This window comes from Hemitrygon akajei, chromosome 18, assembly GCF_048418815.1.
Source record: "Hemitrygon akajei chromosome 18, sHemAka1.3, whole genome shotgun sequence".
Classification (NCBI taxonomy): domain Eukaryota; kingdom Metazoa; phylum Chordata; class Chondrichthyes; order Myliobatiformes; family Dasyatidae; genus Hemitrygon; species Hemitrygon akajei.
Genome location: NC_133141.1, coordinates 4,970,522 through 4,982,624, shown reverse-complemented (window position 1 = coordinate 4,982,624; position 12,103 = coordinate 4,970,522). Strand labels below are relative to the sequence as shown.

The window sequence follows — 12,103 nt, the reverse complement described above, 5'->3', positions numbered from 1 at the left end:
CAAGGTAGCATAGTGGTTAGCACAGTGCTTTACAGTACCAGTGACCCAAGTTCAATTACCGATCCTGCCCGTAAGAAGTTTGTACGTACTCCCTGTGTCCGCATGAGATTGCTCCGGGTGCTCCAGTTTCCTCCCGCAGTCCAAAGATGTAGTTAATTGGTCATCGTAAATTGTCCCATGGTTAAGCTAAGGTTAAACCGGCAGTTTAGGAAGGGCCTGTTGCATGCAGTATCTCAATTTTTAAATAAATAAATCGTGTTCTCCCAGTGAGAAAAAATGGAATTAGAAAAGCATTAGTATAAAAATGTTTGGTTAGATTGGTGCAGACTGTGTTTGAAAGGCCCGTTTGTATGCTGTATCAGTCTGACTCCATGTTAGGTAGAGGGGCACACTTCGGAAAATTGTCAGTGTTCAGTTAGATCAGGGGTTTCCAAACCATTAACCATGGACCCCAGGTTGGGAACCCCTGAATTTGATGCTTCTGAAGACTCATAGAATCCAGTGAACAGAATTTCAGATAATGTGACTTCATTAGATAAAACATATAATGACTGGTAAGTGAGACAGAAAGAATCACTCTGGAGGCTGGCCTGCTGAATTAAAGTTCTCTTGCATGTTGTTAAAGCTCTCAGTGACCTAGGACTGGAGTACATCACAGAATCGTTTTTGTTTTATAATCCTGCTCGAGCTCTCAGCTCTTCTTCCACTGGTCTCTTAAATTTAAACAATCTGCCCCAAAAGATAATTGTCAGGTCAGCCTTTTTTTTAGCTACGCTCCTAAACTTTGGAATTCAGTACCTAAAACTATAAGGGATGCAGACTCAGTTGACACTTTTAAACACCAGCTCAACACCTATTTATGTAACCTTGCTTTCAGCTAACATCTTTTTGTCTTTTATTTTCATGTTTATTTTTATTTTATTTTAATGTTTATATTTTATCCAATAGTAAAGCACTTTGTATGAAAGGTGCTCTATACATAAAGTTATAATTATTGGGGCGTCATGGTAATGTAGCAGTTAGTGTGACACTGTTACAGCCCAGGATGTTCCAGAGCTCGGAGTTCAATTCCGTCACTGTTCTGTAAGCGTCTGTACATCCTCCCTATGGAATGTGTGGGCTTTCTCCGGGAGCTCCGGTTTCCTCCTACAGTCCAAAGACGTACTGGGTAGGTGAATTGGACATTGTAAACTGTCCCGTGATTAGGTTAGGGATAATCAGGGTTATGGGTTTGCTGGGGCAGCAGGGCTGGAAGGGCCTACTCTGTGCTGTATCGCTAAATAAATAAATAAATAACTTGCTTGGCAGTGGAAGAATGAGGACCGCAGGACTTATTAGCCACACACAAAATGCAGGAGGATCTCAGTGTCTCAGGCAGAGTCTGTGGAGGAAATGGACAGTCGACATTTCAGGTCAAGGCCCTTCACGTTGACCCCAAAAAGACAACTGTCTGTTTCCCTCTGTGCATTCTGCATGACCCACTGAGCTCCTCCAACATTCTGTGTTGCTCCAGTTTCCTCCGTCTGTGTGTGCCCTCAGGAGTTGTTTAATGGTTGCTGGAATTAGTGGTGCATTGCAAGGCTTACAGGACCAATTTTCTGACTGCAACCTGGCTGACACTGCTTCATCATAAATAACTGTGTTTTAATGCTCCTTCCTCAGTTCATCTGATGCTAAAATCCTTTGACTACTGACTTACAGTAAATACTCCATAGTTCTGCCAACCTCCCATTTTTCACCATCTCCACTACAGGTATCTGAACTCACTCCAAATCACACTTAACCACAGCCCCTAAGCTTGCAAAGTTGCCCTAATTTCTGCTTTAGCTTTAATATTCTTATCCTCTTTTCAAATCCATTTGTGACTTTATCTTTCCAGCCTCTACAGCTCCTGCCACACATCCCTTAAAAATCCCTCCAGCTTTCGGGTTCCGACTTCCTCCTTTAAGGCGTTCCTTCACCAAGCTTTTGGCTGTCTGCGGTAACCACACATGACTTTGCTTCTGAGAACTACTTTGGGATGTTTTGCAATGTCACGAGAAATACAGGTCGTTATTACTCTCGGTAAAAATACAGCATGGGACCTCTTATATCCAGTAGCGAGTTGACAGTGCTTCATACCAGAGACAGCAAGGGACCCCAGCAACAACTTGCAGTTTGACATTAACTCCAAAGGGTATACAGACCATCCCTGAGTCATGAACGACTAACTTGCAAGCGCCCGCGCATACGAACTAGCAGACATTGATACATACAAGTAATATTAAATTTAGAATTTGTGCACACGTTTGTTCGAACAAGCAGAAGAAGTAGTTTCCTCTCTCTCCACTTTCTTATCAGCCTTGCATGCTCTAGATGCCACTCTGTACAGCTGTGGTTTCCAACTTGAGTGATTTTTGGTGTAATTACTGACTTACAGACAAAATTGTTTTCAGGACATTGGTTAAAAACAGAATCCATTTTGTTACTATAGGATGGCCTGTAACATGATGTGTGTATCACCCCTCGTTAGCTGAAAATGATGCTTACAGGACATGTCAGAGTGTCAGTTTCATCACAGATACCTTCTGTTTAATTGCGGCTGAACTGATCAGGCAGTACTTGAACTGGTACCTTTGTAGATTTTGCTCTGTTTTACAGTGGTATTTCATAACTCTGAGGTTTCTGTTTCTGAGTGCTGTATTTCCACTGCCTAATAGCTGCTCTCTGTTGCTGCCTATCACTGGGGCTGCTGCTGTCGCTGGCTTTGCTTACCGCCTCTGTGTGCTGCTTGTCTGCTTTGTGCTACCCCCTCTCTGCTGCGTGCAACCTGTCAGGCGGCACCCTTCCAGGTAAGCTGCAAGGTGCGTGACATTAATTTATCTGTAGTCTTAAAAGAATACCTAAACTTGAATTTGCTGAATAAAACTCTGGAAGCCCATGTAATCTTGTTCGTATTGGAGGCGTATCAGTGTGGGTGTCAGCTTTGAGTAAGGGCCTCATACATTGGAAATGGGGTGCTGTATTAGTGATGGGTTTGGTGTGTTGGTGTTAGGGTGGGTTTTCTGTTCTAATGGTGGGCTTTTTATTTTGGGGGGCATGCATTGAGTGGCCATTGATGCCAGTGCAGGCACTGGCTCATGGGCATTTGTGCTGTGGATCGGTGATGGGTGCTGGCTGGGGAGAATGGATCATGTCATATTTGGTTGAGCATGATCCAGGGATTGGATTAAGTTGCGTGGTAGGGTAAGGTCAAATTGGGGTTGATCAGGTTATGTTGAGGTCACGTAAAATCAAATTGGGCTGTATTCTGGGGCTGTACGTGTCTGAGTGGAACGTGCTATTAATGTTCGTTTGTGAAGTGTCTGTTTCTGCAGCTCAGTTGAACATTACAGGTTTGAACACTGCCTTTAATTTGACTTAATGAATCAAAAAATGTCCAGGACTCAGATCTGGTTATTGGTTAGCTAAGCTCACATATCAAGGCCAACTGTGAAACAAACCCTATAATATACATATAAGTACAATTATAAGTGCAAACAATAGTAGGTATACACATGGAGTATACAGCTCCGCTACTCTCTGCATTATCAAGCTCTACTCTCATCTCTGACAGAGTATTGCAGCAAGAAACATTTCCCAAAATGAACTCTATATTGCAAAATGGAGCCAATGCCAAACCAAGTGAAGCACTGATTCTCTGATTCTGTTTTCTGACTAGAATTTGATCCATCAGTAATATATCTCAAATAGAATGCATTGCAAACACTGTCATTAGCAGCCCCTCCACTTAATCATTTTACCATGTTCCGTTTCCTGGGAGAATCCTGGGTTTCTTGTGGCTGCTGCCAACTGAAGACACAGTGACACAGTGATGCACCATCAATAACTCACTCTGAGACGTAAGAAGCGAGATATCGGCTTTTATTGACTGGAAGAATGAACAACACTACATCCTGGAGAATGAGGCCGGGCTCAGGCCTCAATCGCCTTTATACAGGGGACTGTGGGAGGAGCCACAGGAGCAGTCAGCAGGGGTCTGTGGGAGGAGCCACAGGAGCAGTCAGCGGGGGTCTGTGGGAGGAGCCACAGGAGCAGTCAGCGGGGGTCTGTGGGAGGAGCCACAGGAGCAGTCAGCGGGGGTCTGTGGGAGGAGCCACAGGAGCAGTCAGCAGGGGGTCTGTGGGAGGAGCCACAGGAGCAGTCAGCGGGGGTCTGTGGGAGGAGCCACAGGAGCAGTCAGCGGGGGTCTGTGGGAGGAGCCACAGGAGCAGTCAGCGGGGGTCTGTGGGAGGAGCCACAGGAGCAGTCCAGACAGGTATATGTAGTTCACCACACACAGTCGTAAACTGGGGAATTTCCAGCACCGTGTCAGCACCATGCTTGCTCTCTGCAAGATCAATGCAGTTGGTTGCACTCCTTTAACCTCTCCCCGCTCCCCGTAGGCCTTTGTGAGTCTGAACCCACCACCCAGTCAGGCAATTGAATTCCACATTTATCCATTTAATGCCTAAAGCACTTCCTCCTTTTGCTGGTCACATCAGTTCTCTGTCCTCCGTCAAATCTGAAGATCGTGTAGATCACGTGATTTATTTATTTATGTACTTAGAGATACAGTACGGACATGCCCTTCCAGCCCACCGAGCTGTGCCACCCAGCAGCCCTCAATTTAACCCTAGCCTAATCACAGGATAATTTACAATAACCAATTAGCCTACCAACTGGTATGGCTTTGGAGTGTGGGAGGAAACTGGAGCACCCAGAGGAAACCCACATGGTCACAGGGAGGACATACAGAGACTCCTTACAGAAGATGTTGGAATTGAAGTCCAAACTCCAATGCCCCAAGTTGTAGCAGTGTCACTCTAATCATTACAATACCGTGGCACCCAAGTGCTCTGACATACTCTGTTGGGTTTCGTTGGCGCACTTGGTTCAGAGTCTGGGAGATGATATAATGTATTTAGATTCTGTCTACTGTCAGTGTTCCTGTAGGATATGAGGTGTTAAAAGCCCAAAGTCTGCTATCTGTACCTGGTTTTTGATCCTGAAATTAAAGTGGCATCAGATGAAGAAATAATAGCCATGAATGAATTTCCTTGCCCAAGTAAACCCCTGAGCATCAAACTTGTGCTGGGGCATGAAGCAGATCAAAATTATAACTCTGACCTAGCTATACTTAGCTGCAGATAGTTAGCAATGAGTCAGGCTATGATATTATACTCTGAAAAACTCAGGTTTCTAATTAAAAGTAAAAGCCCTTAAATTCGTTTCATTAAATATATTGGAGATACCATTGATGCTAATAGTGCTTCTGGTACATTTGCCTTGATTCTTTGACTAAATTAGTGAGTGTCATATAGTAATGACAAGCTCTGCATTTAAACCTTGTGTGGTTATATGAATTCAGATGGTTCAGTCAGTGACTCTGTAAGTAAAGGCCTTTGGTGAAGACAGTTAAAGGGTTGACCTTTCTTTATGATAATGATGACCTCCATTTTTCTTTTTGTAAGCTTCCTTGTATTTAAACATTTGACCATTCCACCGTTAAGGCCCTGATTTCATCTGATTTCCCTCTGCCCTGGAGTTCCTTCTGCTTCTCAGTGCAGTCCCATATGGTCCATCCCCCAATTACTTTCCTGCCACCAATTCTCTCTCATACCCTCATTAACACCCCCAATTCTCCCCCCAGGGGAATTTACAGTTGACCAACCAACCAGCAGTCTTTGGGATGAGGAAGGAAACTGGGGCACCTGGACAGAACCCAGGTGGTCACAGTGAGAAGATGTAAATCCCAAACAGCACCAGATTCAAGAGCAACCATGAGATTCTGGACATTACCTGCTTCTCCGTGCTGTCCTTAAGGTGTCCCTTTATGCTGTTTCTCAAGATAGTCCTTTAAACCTGCCTCTGACAGGTTATTCGACCTAACATCTATATGTGGCTTGGTGACAAATTATTATTGATTTATTGAGATACAGAGCAGAATCAGCCCTCTGACCCTTTGAACCATGCCACCCAGAAAACCCCGATTTAATCTTGGCCTAATCACGGGACAATTTACAATGACCAATTAAACTACCAACTGGTACATTATTGGACTGTGGGAGGAAACTACAGCACTTGGAGGAAACCCACGCGGTCACGGAGATACCGTACAAACTCCTTACAGGTAGTGGCTGGAATTGAACCCCCGTCACTGGTATTGTAAAATATTGTGCTAACCACTATGTTACCATGCCACCCCCTGAATTATGTTTGGTGACAACCTTATGGCTTGCTACATTCAAAGTGTTTTACAATTACAAGTGTTTGCAATGTCACATTTAAAAGGGTGAACTTCTAACAGTGGAAATGATCAACTAAATTTGGTGTTCATGTTTATAGAATGGGTACTAACCTGAGAATCTTCTGCGTAGAGGTGCTGACTTTCATAAACCTTCTGATCTATAATGCTTTTTACAGACTGGATTAATGTCCTGAATCATGAATGTTCAACACAGCTACAAAAGCAATACTGTATCAGGATTTACCTCAGTTCTGTCAATTTGCCCATGAAAAACAATGCTTCTTGTGTTGAATCTCAATTAAGAGAAATGATTCATCTTCATGTAATGCATCTCCAGTAGATTTGATTCTGCAGTTATATCTCTGCAATTGGGGCTCATACTGTGCGTATTTTTCCCATGCAGATCTACGCAACCAGCCGTATAGACGTGCAGACGCCATGAGGAGGAGTGTTCGGAAGAGAATGGACGAACAGAATCTTCGCGTATCTGGAGAAGTCTCATTATAACCAGTTGTTTGAGCTGTCGGGGGGGAGGGGGTTCAAATAATCAATTCAGAACCAATAGACACCAGGGGTAAACTTGCAGCACTTAGCTATGTACTGTACAGTAATTCCAACTTCATAAGGCTTCACATTTGTAAGTACAATAAGATTCAATTGCTGAAATTAGATATGTAACCAATAGCGATATCTGTGTTGTAGAGAACAAATAATGCAAAACTGATTAAAGGTTTGAGGAATCTTGTAAGAATGGGAAACTGGTGGAGAAGAGGAGACTCTAATTTGTCTTCCTCAGTGAGAAGCCTCATTACAACCCCACCTTGGCAACTTCACCGACTGGCCCACTGGGCTTCCCTGGTAACAACTAAAGACTGGAACTGTCAATTGGTTAGCTGGTGTTATTTACATAATTACACTGCTTTAGCCACCATGCTTTGCATATTCTGCATTTAAAAATTGTATGCCAGAAAATAAATAATACTTGGAATATTTCAGGTGTATTTTCCCAGATATAGACAATCAAAGGGAGACTCAATTCAGGATAGGGGGTCAGCTGGAGTCTGTGACATAACAATTTGGATATTTTTATCCCAGTTGAATGGAAAACCCTAATTTATCAACAGTGCTGTAGATGTTTGAGGGATGATTTTTATCCTCAGTCATTCAGTGATGTTGGACTGTTTGGCTCAGCTAATAATGGATTATCATAAAACAATCTTTTTATATTAATATCATCTCTTTTCAAAATCTTCTAATGCTTTAAATAATTCAATTTTATAATGCAGTCTTTGAAGTCCACCATGAGATAGTTCACCAAGTGAATAACTAGAGGCTTGGAATGTTGGAGCTGACTATCACACCACAATGAAGTTCAGCATCCACAGAAAAGCAAAATCTATTACTTGGATGGCAGTTCAGCATATTACAATGATGTATCAAGATCTGTAGGCCTTAAGCCTCTGGAGTAAGGCTTTTTTCATTGCATATTTTAAAATAAACCTTAAATAAAATGTTTTTTCAAGAAAGGGACAATAAAGCTCGAAAGGTTAGATACAACTTTACTATTTGCCCTTGTTGGGCCGTCAACAACCAGCAATCACAGCCTGAAGATACAGGGTTAGCCATTCTGAACTGAGAGGAGGAGGAATTTCTTTATCCTTTGAGAACTGTGGAGGCTCGATCACCCAGTATATTTAAGATAAAGATTGGTGGATTTTTTAAAATATATTAAGATATAAAAAAGAGGCAGTTAGAGGAAGAGACAAGCTATAAGGTGATAAGAAGAGACACAAAGGCTGCATATGTGAATACGAAAGGGAGGTGATCATTGGAACCAGATAAGGGAAGGATGATGGGCAATTTAAACCAGGAGGTACTGTACAGCGTGTGGGCAAAAGGCAGATGGAATCAGTGGGGGAGAGGAACAAAAGAATGTTGGCATAGACACAGTAGACCGAATGGCTAACTCCTGCTTTATTTCTTATTCTCCTATGCAGCCTTTATGATTGGCATCAGTACCAGAGTTTAGTACCGAGTCAGTCCATTCCATTTCCTCAATTACCTCATCCGTCAGAACACCAGATGGAATATTGTCACCAAAATAGAAAATGCTGGAAACACTCAGCAGGTCAGACAGTGTCTGAGAAAACTTTAACAGGTTTAATTTTTCACGTAAAGTCTCCCTTCATCTTCAGAAACATTAACTTTGATCCACTCTCAACAGAGGCTGCCTGCTGAGTGTTCCCAGCATTTTCTGGTTTTTGTTTCAGATTCTCAGCATCTGCAGAGTTTCTGATTTTCAATTTTAATATCCTTGGCTCAATGTAGAGAAAATTTAACTCATTGTACTACTGATAGAAACTTATGATACAGTTAAACAAAGGGCTTTTACACACACAATTAGTTCCAAGACTTGCAATATCTTAGAGCCTGCATTGGTGGCTCAGGTTCTGTCCTGACTTCATGCTATCTAGATGGTGTTTTTAGGTTCTTGTAGATGAGCTTAACGTGGGCACATAGGATTATTGTAGAAATGCTTCAGGTCTTATTCTAACCTACTGAATATTGAAAGGAAGGCCTAGATAAAGTGGACATGGAGAGGATGTCTCCAATAGTGGGAGAGTATAGGGCCAGAGGGCACAGCCTCAGAATACATGGATGTCCATTTAGAAAAGAGATGAGGAATTTCTTTAGCCAAAAGGTGGCGAATCTGTGGAATTAATTCATATTTAAAGTGGTGGTTGATAGGCTCTTGATAGGTTAGGGTGTCGAAGGTTACGTGAAGAAGGCAGAAGAATGGGGTTGTGAGGGAAAATAAACCAGTCATGATGGAATGGTGGAGAAGGCTTGATGGGCCGAATGTCCTAATTCTGGTCCAATGTCTTATGGTCAGCATGGATACAGTGAGCAGAACGGGCCTGTTCCTCTTTGATTTTTCCACATCTCTTCAGGGTACAAATGTTTTCCTTAACTGTTCCATTGGTCTCTTGTAAGAGTTATTCCATATGTAAAGAATTCCTTTTGAACTTCAGAGTATGCATCCTTAGTCAATGCTGTCAGTCATGGTGGATCTTCTAAGGTGCTCATTCAGATAGAGAAACCAATTGCTTTATGGCAGTGATAAAGCTAAATGCATTGATAAATAGTCACTCGGTCCCTGATTAAATTTGTTTTTATATATCAATATGAATTGTATTTTTTTTAATTTTTTATTATTGATAGATTTCACAAATTATGTAATGTTACTTCTTGCAGTAGTAATTCCATCCTTCCCAACTACTATGAATAAATGTAAATCTCTTTCTTGTTCCACTATCTTTTACCTTATTTGTTTCAGTGTTATTCATGTTAGCACATCCTCCTTTAACATAATTGCAAGGGGGCCACAAATCCAGAGTCATTTTTGTACTTGATTTGACTTCTCAATATCAGGGCTGTGTGGCACATGGAGGATCTTTCCATATACCTTATGTGACAGTGAGATACAACAGTGGAAACTCTTGATTTGGATCCCTGCGACTAATTTAAGCTGAAGTAGATGAGCCAGTGTCAGACTTTGAGTGGTAGTACATGTATGAACTTCCCTGGGACACCTCATTATGCTTAAGATTGCTATCTAAGTGTGGGGTATTTTCAATTGCACAGGCAAAGATCATGACTGTGATTGTTGTAGGTCAACAGTTTGAAGGTGGAGTAGCTGGTGCTGAATAAATTCCAGCTTAGATGAGAGAGGATACCACAAAGAAATTAATACAAATGATGGATATCTTACGTATTCTGTACAATTTCTGCAGGTCGACAGTATGTCCAGGGAGTTGGGGAATGATGCTCTGACTGCCTTCCAGTTGCATTAAAATAATGTGGCACTTGGAGCTTCCCCTTTATCAGTGGAGGGCTTTGTAACATGGAAAAAATAACTTAAAATCAATCAGAAACTGTGGGTGCTGGAATTCCAGGGAACACTGGAAACAGTCAGCATCAGTGGAAAGAGAAATGGTCACTGGTTCAGGTCTGAGATTCTGTCAAAAAGGTGGGCAGGTGTCGTCAAGGACACAGATGTGTACATTCAGAGCACTGGCCTGTCTGTGGTTGCAACTTAGACACACCGAGGTACAGGTGAGGAAGGAAAAGGCCCAGGAAAGCTGGGATGTGATGAAGTAAGCCTGAAGATTAATACAGAATGTGACCCAGTACAAGGGAATTGTGGCTGGTACAGCTTTTTTAATTTGTGATAAAGCAATTGCATAGAGCATTTACAGTGAGTTTGCAAACCATCTTACAGGATATGGAATCAACCCAACACTGATCAAGGCGCCATCTAGTGAGGTCAAGGTTAGGAGCTCAGCTTTGCAGAATCACTTTTATAGTTTAAGGAACATGCAGTTTCAGGATAATGGAATAAGGTAACAGTGCATATGTCATTAACAAGAGAGGGAGAAACCTTAAGTAATCAAGGTTTAGAGAAACCTTGGAAAATGGGAAGTAGGCAAGATGTGGAGAAGTTACCTTAATGTCCCTTTTCCTTCCTTGATGTTCATAAATATTTTTACCTATTTAAATAGTGGCCAACTCCCTGGTTATTGGAGATGTCTGTTGTTTGATAAACAAGGACAATACCTAAATAATAACAAAAATGTTATATTTGAAGTTTACCATGAAAATCACATGGATTGCACTGTTTTAACATGGCGGAGAAAAATCAATTTGAGTTGATAATTTAGCTAGCTCCCATGATCCCCTTTTGTAAGGCAACAATGAGTCAAGGGTGTGTTTATATGAAAGAGCAGTGTGTGGACAAGTCAGAATATTGCGGGTCACGTTCAAAATACTTGAATTCAACAGATCCAGTTAGAGAATTCCAAAGTAAAATGATGGATCTGGCATGGTCCATGTAATCTGGTTGGTCAACCTGACAGTTGTGGGTGTACACTAGAATAGTTTTGAAATTTGATTGCACCTTCCATAGGTGCCTGAGGAGATGCTATCAATCTGCTCTTTCACAAACCGTGATTAGGTGGAGACCTCCCTTGTGCACCTCATATTCAAAATAGATTCCCCATGTTCCCAAGCCCAAAGAGTAAACTAAATGCATAACCTGCTGTAAAATTGCATACATTATATTTGAGAGATTATAAAAAATGAATGAATAATTTTTTATGCACAATCAATAAATTACTTTCAACAAAGTTTACCGTGTGACTGCTGAGATTATTTAATATAACAGGAAGTGTTGATCTAAATTAATTTATTGAGAAAATGTCATCATAAAGGTTTTAAATAAATACAGATAATTTGCTTTTGAATTTCTTGGTGAAAACACTGAATTAAAAATAACCTTTTATTTTAGGTTCTGCACATTGCATAAATGGATTAAGTTGTTGAAGTGTGATGCATTTCTTTCAAAGCTTGCATGGAGTTAATTAGAAAGTAGGGTGTACGGAGCACTCAGCTGGTAAATACCAGATTTTCTCTTTCCACAGTGGCCTTCTCGGACCTGAGTCCCTCACATAGCTCACTGTTTAATGTGCTCATCCAGCTTTTTTGCTTAAGCAAATCCATGCTGCTCTGTACAAATATTACCTGTTGGCTATCATCTGATCAAAGATTTGCGTAAATGTTACCTATTCAGTCATAAAGAGATGCTGCATGTAAACAGACACTTCGGCACTGTTCCTTCTGAGCTGTACCAGTGCACAGCCGCACAGTAACTGAAATGCTTCCGTGCACGTAGCCTTTGTTGCTACACAGCTGGAATTTTCTTTTATATAATTTTGAAATTATGTTAATATAATTTTGAAATTGTGCTAACATAATTTTGAAATCTATGTTAATATA

The 12,103-nt window shown here is 41.4% G+C and overlaps 1 protein-coding gene across 6 annotated transcripts in view; it reads left to right on the top strand.

Moving 5' to 3' along the window:
- fmnl1a (formin-like 1a) overlaps positions 1 to 11,459 on the top strand; it is a 226,604-nt gene extending 215,145 nt beyond the window's left edge. For 3 of the 6 annotated variants that reach the window (XM_073070697.1, XM_073070696.1, XM_073070692.1), the window contains one exon: positions 6,672 to 11,459. In XM_073070697.1, coding sequence (XP_072926798.1) covers positions 6,672 to 6,775 — 104 coding nt within the window. In that variant the 3' untranslated portion in view covers positions 6,776 to 11,459. Of the gene's footprint in view, positions 1 to 2,699; positions 2,798 to 6,671 lie in introns of those variants that run through there. The other 3 variants (XM_073070698.1, XM_073070693.1, XM_073070694.1) reach the window with 2 other exon arrangements.
- The last annotated feature ends 644 nt before the right edge of the window (positions 11,460 to 12,103 follow it).